Source organism: Erigeron canadensis, chromosome 8 (assembly GCF_010389155.1).
Source record: "Erigeron canadensis isolate Cc75 chromosome 8, C_canadensis_v1, whole genome shotgun sequence".
Taxonomy (NCBI): domain Eukaryota; kingdom Viridiplantae; phylum Streptophyta; class Magnoliopsida; order Asterales; family Asteraceae; genus Erigeron; species Erigeron canadensis.
The window spans coordinates 22054647-22065073 of NC_057768.1; the positions used below are offsets into that span (position 1 = coordinate 22054647).

The window sequence follows — 10427 nt, forward strand, 5'->3', positions numbered from 1 at the left end:
TTCGTCCGTTTCCGTTTGTTTCTAATGTTCCAATTATGCCCTTATCAGTTTTTAATCATTTATAAATTAATTTTTATTCACAATAATTATAGAAATATCATTGATCTCTTTAATCCATGAACGTGATTAGTTCTCGCAGTTCTCGACATTTTTTAGTTCTCGTAATATCTTCACTCTATATATATATATATATATATATATATAACTATAGAACTAAGTGACAACATTGCTTTTATATTTTACGAGTCATATGTCCGCATAATGCCGTGTGGATGGCGGTAGCGGCACGAGATGATGGCTGAGCGTTGAAATTTTAAGAGTTGGCTGAATCCTATTAGCAAGATATGAAAGAGTTGAAATTTTCAGAATCATGACTCCTCCCCCTTGATTACAACAATACAAATGAATTTCTTGCTAAAAAAACCTATGATTTAATTATGTTGATAGATTAATTTATTTTTTTGAACAACAAATTTGAGCTCAACGGCATGACTCTTTATATAAACCCAACTCCAACTCCAGAGGAAATCTATTATGGGAAAACCCATGTCTTCATTCCTGAGAGCAGTTTTACTCACACTAGGATTTGAACCCAAGACCTCTCAGTCTCATGCTCCAACATATAGTACCGCTACCATGTGATAGATTAATTGATCATATAGTACCGCTACCATGTTAATCATATGGATTCACAGATAAAGACTGTAAGTCTCATGTTCAAATTTTACGAAAGACAATTGAAAAACTAAATCTTGTGATCCATGTGTCATAATGGTGAGTCACATGACACGTGTTCTATGTGGTATGAGTTCTGGGTATCAAGACCGTACTTAGGGCAAGAGGATTCCGACCACCCATTTGCTTGATAAAATTTTTAATTTTCTGAATTAAAAATCTTATTTCACTCATTATACTTTGATTCATAATTATTTTATATAGACAATAGAGGCCAAATAAACTAGCTAAGAGCTATCGTGAGTTTACCTTAAGTCACGCTCATGGTGACGTGATGTGGGAGTTTTTTTTTTAAATCATCGATTTGTAATGGTTCATAATCTAAATATTGAGGTCTATTATACATGTATAATTTCATAATTGTATGATAAAATGTAACCTAATTTGAAAATAATAATAATAATTGTTATAGGTTTTATTAATGACATCCTTTAAATGCAAACTATTTTAGTGTATTTAAATTTATAGTTTGTTATGCGAAATATAATGGGGTGAGTTTCTTTTTAATAAAATGTTAGTTTTTTTTATTTAATATAATAAGCTATTGATGAAAATTTTTAAAGGGTATCAATATGTCATTATCAATTTATTTATAAATTAAATATATATTTTGGGGATACCATATTAGTGGGCAGTTTTGTGTTTTTATAAAACTCAAAGGTTTAGTTTATAAATCATCTAAATTTTTTATTTTTGACTGTACATAATATTAGGTATTGTACACATTATTTACCCATATATTTTTGTTATGCAACATTTCCCTCCTATATTTCAGCCCACTCCCCCGAAAATTAGTTTCAATTTTTCATTTAAAGTTTCTCCCACAAACTCTCGTTCACGCATCTTTTTCTGATTTATTTTTCTGCTATTATCTATTATTTGCTATATATCTAATTTCATCATCAAAGTTACAATTATCATCATTATGTATCTCGTTTTCCTTATCAAATATATTTGATTTTTTCTGTTTTTAGATCTGCTGCTTCTATTAGGTTTGCACTTGATAGAATTTGATCCACAAAACCAAATAATATATCTTTTTATCTATTTTCTTTTTGATATCATATCATTTATCATTTATACTTTCTTTTTATCTTGGTTTTCATATAAAAGTAACTATTATTATTATGTGAAGTTGCTATGACATTTTGATTAAAATATCGATAGAGTATCTCAGACTACCTATTCACGGATTAAAAAATCGATAGGGTACCTTTGTATTGTATTGTTTTGCCCAAATAAAAGTTAGTTTTTTTTCCTTTGGTAAAATATTCACTCATATTAATACTACTACAACAGATAAGTATTTGATAATACTAATATTTTATGACTTGAATATCAAGTGTCTTATTAGATTAAGATATAATAGGATGCTCGTTAATTAAGTGTGCTATTACATTACCAAATAATGAGACACCAACAACTTAACGTGCTATAAAGTACTTAATTAGAATATGCATTTTAAGGATCCTATTAAGTTGTATGATAATATATAAGACCCTAATCAATTATTTGTCTTATTCAATAGTTTTTTAAGACACTAATTTAGTAGGTTACACTATAATAGAATAATCACATGTCCTATTAAATAGTTTTTAGGTCACCAATCTAGTAGCATATATTATAATAAGACCCGAAGCACTCCTACCAAATAGTTTTTCAGGACCCTATATTGGTAAGCACACATACAGAAGGTCCTAAAAAGTCATCTTTATTGTAGTAGAAGAACTTATAAGAGGATGTTAAGAACTTTATATTTTATTTTTGTCATTTATAATAAACACTAAGTATTTCATAGGTACTCGTATCCTTGCATCCAACTCTAAATTTTGTACGTATAAGAACTTTGTACAACAATCGAACATCGCTTTATTTAGATAATTTTGACAAGTACATGTTCTTGATACAATCAACAACATAATAAGCGTACAAAGGAACCAGATGTTTCGGTGACGGCTGTCACATTATTACACACAATAAAGTTTTTAATTTTCAATATAATACACACAATAGCAAAGCCAATAAAGCTTAGTACACATTAATGCACTAATCCCCATATTTAAATCGAAATGAAGCTAGGCTATAGGTCTTCGGGTCGCTAATCCAACTTGCCATGAATCTACCCAGCTTCATTCAAGCACCTGCTATCATTTCTTAATACCCTTTAAAACACAGTCGACAAAGCAAGTGTTAGCTAATGAAAGTCGGATAAGGTAATAAGTAAAGAAAAAAAATGATTACTAATTAAAAAATTTACCAAAACCCCGTTGTACATACATTAGGCATACAATCACCAATAAAAGCACCAACAACATTGTAAGGATTATTTAAGTCCTAACAATTGCCTAACTATCATGCTTCATAACATTCGTCATGTTTATGCTTGTGTATTAGTTAATTGCCTTACCCTGCCTAGTATTCATGTGCTTGTGGGTAAGTTAGTCAAAGGACCATTGGGGTACCCACGTGAGATGATAGGCTAACCACTATATGCTCCAAAATTGTTGTTCAGGAATAGTATAACCATACGAGGCACAACCATCACTGTAATGGGTAATTAGGGCACATAATGTGCTCAATCGTCTAAGTGGGGTCACATGAAAGATATCTTTATAACCCCCGAATTAATGATCGTCATAGTGTAGAATCAACACACCAATGAACGTATAAGAATTCAACATGTTCATCAAAAGTTAGATTTGTATCATTATGTTTATGATTTAATTTAAAATTTTCTTTCAAATATTCATTATACTTGGTTTAATTATTTTTTTTCATATTTGATATGTACGTGTTAGGTATACCTTATTAAAGAGCCCGTAAACAAATTCCTTTGCTTGAGAAATAAACTGGTCTGCTTCGGGTAACTCTGGAAAAGTAATAAAGTCATGAAACATGTTTGGGTACTCTTCAATTTCTACTTCCGTTCCAGCGTTTTTCAGATACTGGGCATAACTCAACTGCCTATCTTTGAGAATATCAAACCCACCCACAACCACCATGGTTTTTGGGAAGTCCACTTTGGATATGTCAATGGCCCTCGGGCCACTTACGTTGACGCTTGGATGATCGCGATCATAGCCTTCACCTTCTGGCAAGAAGGCTTTCCAAAACCAGTCTGTCCTTTTCAAGTTCAAGAAAGGTACTTTTCCACTAAGTTCCGATTCAGAATTTGTTCGCTCCTCTCCTCCAAAAAATGGTTGAATCGCCAACAAGCCAATTACCTTCAAATATAAAACAAATTATGTATTTCTTTTTTTTCATTTGCAATATGTTATGAACAAATTGTATGTTGAACTTAATTATTTGATAAAGAATCACAAATTTTAAGATATATCGTATTAAGATCCTTCTTCACTGACATCACTATATAAATTTTCAAGAAAGTTTCCAAACTAGGGTTTAATCTATATTTAAGACATCTACTCTCAAAACATAAAATTTGACACCATATATATATATACCTTGAGTTGTTTAAACTTGGTCTGCATCTGGGTGGCTCTTAGAGTAACAAAATGAGCTAGGTTTCCGCCAGCACTATCTCCAGCAATAAAGCAGCGAGAAACATTCAAATTTGGCAGAAGAATTTTTTTCAGGTTCTCTGGATCATCCAGAAAGGTCAGCACACTAACTCCATCATCAAATTGACTAGGATATTTGTACTCTGGGGCAAGACCATATTCGGGAGAGATAACAATGCATGGCAGTTTAGTACAAATCTGGCGGCATAAATCATCATACATCTTCGTGTCGGTGTTAAGGAGGGAATATCCGCCACCATGATAGTATATAAACAGTGGGAGATCTTCAATTTTGAGTTCTGTTGTCGGGACATATACACGGAACCACACGTTGGTAGTTGGATCCACAACAATATCATATGTGTCGATACCATCCATGGGTTTCCTCGTTGGGGGGTTCTTAGGTGGAAATATGTTAGCGAGCCAGCGCCACACTGTTCCGTCTTTTTTCATACATAAGTCAATATATATGCCAATAACACCAAGGGAAATCCTTGTTTTACAAGGTAAATCGAGTTTGGCATCCTTGAGTTTGGGAGTTTTGAGTTTAGTAGTTTTGGCCATTGAAAGGAAATAATATTATTGAGAGAAAGATGAATTGAAGTCTAGTGTGAGTATTCAACAACATATGTTCACCTCATTTTATAGATCAAGTATATCAGCTATCAACATCTTAGTTTTGAAGAAGGTGCTTATACGTGTCCATAACATATATATCATTTGCATAAACGTTTAATGCATAGGACAATATAACACCTAATTGCATCCATAATTACATCCATTTAGACATTAATCAACATCTTACTCAATCACATGTCTATAATGTTATGAAGTTCACTAAGACAATATATATATTACTATTACTTTATGCTACATGAGTTTTTATTTATTTATAAAGCATATATTACTTTCTATAAACTTACCTAGCTAATGGTTCTTACAAACATTATCAAGTCCACAATATGGTGCCCTTATTGTTGATTTGTTGTCATCTGACTCTAAATAACGCTTAATTAACTATTACATACATATTATGGCTTACATAGAAAAAGTAATTACACTCTTATAAATTTGTTAACATAAGTACTATATCTATCAATCTATCTATATAAAAGTTATGTTAAAAACTCAACAGTGGTTCCAAACTTATGACCCTAGCTATTTATAGTATTTGCTTACTCATGCTTATTTTTTTCTTGTATATCTATGCATATATATATGCTGTTAAAAAAGTAAAAATCTAAAAAATTGTATACATATAGACTTGTGTGATAGTTATAGTCTCTTTATAATCTTATTTGGTAAGTGATCGGGTTGAGTTCATAGCTTGCATATGGTATTAATTTAGTTCATTAACTCATAGGTTATTAGGACAAGGTTGGAATTATGTATTAACTATGGGTGGATGTTCATAACTAAGTCAAAGGTTAAAGGCTAGTTGTTCCAGATGTGTCAAGTGTAACCAGTTTTGAATATTAATGACAATAATTAGTAAAGACTAATCAATAATCATGATTATAAATACCCATCAAGGATGCAAATCGTCACACTCATTTAAGCCTTTTAGGTGGTTTATTACTATAAGATCAAGGATAACAAATTGATTTATACGTTGATTGTGGTTATGAATTGCATTAATCGGTAAGTTGTTATTATTCAGAACACCATTCTTACATTTAGAACCCCCATTGTAAGGCAACAAAGGGTCCTCATAATCTTATCACAACCTAACTTTAACACGGTCATCGCACAAGTCTGTCCTCTAGTTTCAATAAAAAAAAAAACAAATCATACAAATCGACCTAACTCATTATTACAAAACCTAACTATAAAATTAATATATTGGAATTAATAGCTTCATCCTAAATTTGTTTAACTAATTAACCTTAATATTTATACGATGTACGTATTTTAAATACATTATTACAGATACATGATTACACTTGTTTGTAGTGTGTACGGCTTTTAGGTAGATGATGCATATTTCTAACTAATTGCGTGACATGAAATAAATAAACTTTCAAATATACATTCATTATTCATGCATTCGATATTTATGAGATATAATATATATATTCTGTTCATAATGTGTTCTCATGTATACATTCCTCACGACTTTAATTTCGACCTCCAATTAAACATTGTTCTCGTTTAATTAACATTAACTATTATATGATTTTCAGTATTTAGAAGTTTGTTAACTTTATATAGTAAACTGCAAGAAATTAGTTATTTAGAGACAAATTTAGCGCCACACAATTAAAAGTCACTATTTTGCGATGCAAGTAGAGACTTGTTTAGCGACACCCTCGTTGACATAGTCGTCGTAGCTTGAGTGAAAGTCGAGTCACAAAATGTTTCTCGTTAAATTAACATTAACTTAGCAGCATTGTACCTGTTGCTGCTTGCAATATATGGCCACTTCCTCGATCACTTCCTCCATTGTACGTAGCCGTGGTGATGAAATTCTGTAAGATCTTAATTCTAATTTGATGAATTGAATATATATAATTTAAAGAGTTATTGGCAGAAGCTTCATACATGACTAAGCTTCATACATGACTAACTACAATTTAATAGAGGTGGCAAGGTGGGTGGGTTGAATCATTGGGCGAGATGGGGAATGGCCAGACTAGTCAATTTTGCAAGCTTCATTCATTAAGTTGGGTTGTTTCACAAGTTGCTACACTGTGCGGAGTGAGGTATATAATCATTTTAGCTATCATTAATTACCCAAATGATGAAACATTATTGAACCTATTTCATGTAGAAATTTTTCGGAGAAAGATTAAACTTAATAGATCAATTATATATTCTAGCTATTTATAAGTTTTTATCTTCATGTTTAGATGCTTATATATGCTCTACTACTTTACATGCTGAAAATGATCAGGTGACCTAAGTTGCTAACCTGGCATTGAGAAATAATTTTCTTTATTGGGTTATATAATATGATCAATACGTAGGCTCTTGAATTTGGCAAACTTGTATTTTATGACTAAACATGGCTTGTTATATTCCTCTCTTATGGAACTGCTCAAGATTCCCAGTTTTCTGGATTTCACAGGATATCAAAAATATACTGTGATTTGAAACTTAGTTCAGATCACAATGTGTTTTGATATTTTGATCGGTTTTCTAACTTTTCACGGAAATTTTAGTTTTCAAATGATCACAACCCTACTAATTATTAGTATTTTTGAATAGTTGTTATTTGTGTTATGTCAGGGCTGTCGCACAAAAAGTTTATCCAGCAAACTGAACAAGCGATAGACACACAGCTAAATGATGCCCACAATAGACTTGCTGATGCTAACAGGGTGAGTAACTGAGTGTGTGTTATTCCGTTGTTGATGCTTCGACGTGACTGACTTTTTTGTTGCAGGTGGCAAAGAAGAAAATGCCCAAAGTCAAATATGGAATAAATATACTGATCGAAAGTCTCATGTTTGCAAAGATAATGTAATTAACAAGTAATGTAAATTACTCTAATAATAAACAACCGAAAAGTAAACAAGTTTAACCATATATATTATTGATTAAACAGTGAATCCATGGTCGGTTTTAAGAAAAAAGAAAAGAGAAATAATTATTAAGTTTTTGACTTACTAAAAACTTAAAAATATTACAATGATGCAAAACACACACTTAATGTAAATATGGAACACACCAACAAGAGTGCTGCTAGGTCAAGTAATGTCTTATATAGAGTAAGAGAGACATCACATAACAACTCATTAGATGTTGACACTAAAAAGGTTGTCGATCACCTATTGGCGTGTAAGACTGTCTTGTAGGTGTCTCTATCTCCATCTTATTTGTTTCCAAATCCGGTAAAAAAGAGAAACATTAAAGTACTATATTGGTACAAGTTCACATGTCTTCATTCTGCTTGATCGATACGTGTCCTTGGGGACCAGTCTTATTATCTTCATTATTCCGTCTACATTTGACATACAAAACTTGGTGGTGAGTCATTGAACTTATCTTTAACTTTGAAGATAATTGATGATCGCTGAGGAGTTACTGACAAAGTTCAACTCTGAGTCTCCTCCGCGAATCCATGAATCAACATAAACAGTTACTATAGTTAAATAAATTTTATAACGACGCGCGTCTGAAGTAGAGTATAATTAAATGTGTATGCATATATATAGTTAATTTCTGTAACAATATTGTTTGGACAATTGGACTATGGAACTGTTTGTTGAAGTATATCCATATAGTAAGGAACTCACATATCTTAATTACTTTGTACGTAATTCAATGACTTACTAGATTACACGAGTACTCATATATAACCAGTCATATACGAGTAGTATGTTTATTTAATAATAATAGTATAAACACTATTACATTGTTATTAGGAAAAAATTTTGCACCAGCTATTAGAGCCACATAATAAAATATATCGTATTTAATAATAACAATATATATAAATACTGTTACATTATTATTCGGAAAAGTATTTATACCCGCTATATATTATAGCCACATAATACAATGGTCACTGATATGTGTTGGTTATATCTTTATATATATTTTTACTAATCCTAATACCCGTACGATGTACGATAGTTAAATATATTGTATCATAAATAAATTCGAATATGCCTCATACATGATTCGTGATTATGAAATAAATTATGGTTAAAATAAGCCGATGATTGAAGTTAAATATATATATGTTTAGTTAGAGTTTTAAATTTACCTTAATTTTCTTAAAACTACATCAAAATCGGAATTTGTAAGCATAGTAGATGACAAATACCCTTGTATTTTGGGATCGTAAATCAAATTTTTGAAGTTGACATATTACTAACTTATTATAATTAATATAAATAATATGAGTTGAAGAATTGAGGGAAAAACAAAGAGAGACAATTTATTAACGAAAAAACGATCAATCAAATAAGTTTATAATGTCTTTTATATTAATAAGTAAATAGTTAGAGTTTAATTTTAAGTCTAATAGAAAATTGAATTTATATACAATAAAAAAACTAATTTAACAAAATAAATAAATTAAAAGGACATAATGTGTCTATCAAGGGTCACACCACACGTCGTTTCAAGAACATGTCGATCTTATTTTAGTTTATTAATAGATTATATTATATTATTATAATTATCATACTCATGTCTTGTTTTGGTCCTAGCTTGTTCATGTACACATAAATAAGTTTTATGAAGAATAAGAAAGAAGCTAGCTACATCCTATGAAGTCTCGATCTATCTGCAATCACTCATAGAAATTCAACATGTGCGCGCCTTCCAAGGTCGATCGACCGGCCAAATATGGCTAGCTCCTGCCACTGGGGTAGTCTTAGATGTAAAGTTAATGCTAGCTACCTGCCTGCCTTCTAAATGCTAAGTGGTCCAGCAACAACAGCTAGCTGCATCACAAAAAAATGTGGTTCCGTTCTAAACAGTAACTTTCACACCTTAATTACGTATACTTTTTTTTTAAATTTTATTTAAAAAAAGCTAGTATATAAGAAGCCAGATAATACAAGGGAATACAGAAAAAAAGGACCAAAAAAAGTACATAATGTATTTAACGTTTTTGTTTAATAGTATAAAATTTTTAATAACAAGGGCTAGGAAGAAGCTAACGAATGCACAGTCCGATCCTTCACACCATTATTTCGACTATTGATCTTCGTAACCCTTACAGATCGAGAAAGAAACAAAAGAATACATTGATTTTGATCTTGTAAATCATTAGGTGTGTCGTAACCCTTTTGTGCATACGGAAAAAGAAACAAAAAATACAATGATTTTGCTCTTGTTACTTGTGTGACTCAATCGTATAAATCATTACCTGTGCGACTCAATCGTATAAAAAGATACAAAAATTAATACATTGATTTTGATCTGATAAATCATTACCTATGCGACTCAATCTGATGTCAAGTACTAGTCCTTTATTTTTTTTATTTATCACGTACTGGAAAACAAATAAGTCCTTGTCCACCAGGAAGCAATTCTTCTTGTCACTAGATTAAAAATTAAAGCAGCTAGCTAGCAAGGTATGAGATTAATTATGTAATCTTAATATTTAAGGTAGCAATTAATTAGTTCAAACCCTTTTACTTATTAGTAACAAAGTCTGCTTGGGTCATGGATAATCTCTAATTGGTCATCAACCTAACCTTAAGAATAATGTAA

At 31.1% G+C, this 10427-nt stretch overlaps 1 protein-coding gene across 1 annotated transcript; it reads right to left on the reverse strand.

The window, feature by feature from the left end:
• Positions 1-2584: 2584 nt before the first annotated feature.
• Positions 2585-4875, reverse strand: LOC122609826 (probable carboxylesterase 18). Its single transcript, XM_043782767.1, has 3 exons — positions 4200-4875; positions 3540-3959; positions 2585-2897 (listed from the first exon to the last, which is right to left on the reverse strand). Exons 1-3 carry the CDS (start codon positions 4818-4820, stop codon positions 2883-2885), a joined length of 1056 nt encoding a protein of 351 aa, XP_043638702.1. The 5' UTR covers positions 4821-4875; the 3' UTR covers positions 2585-2882.
• Between the last annotated feature and the right edge of the window lie 5552 nt (positions 4876-10427).

What these genes read in the sequence shown, in the direction of transcription:
- LOC122609826 (XM_043782767.1), bottom strand. Translation starts at nt 4,820, where the DNA reads ATGGCCAAAACTACTAAACTCAAAACTCCCAAACTCAAGGATGCCAAA. An exon ending in CCAAGTTTAAACAACTCAAG is followed by an intron (nt 3,960 to 4,199) that starts GTATATATATAT and finishes TTATATTTGAAG; the next exon opens with GTAATTGGCTTGTTGGCGAT.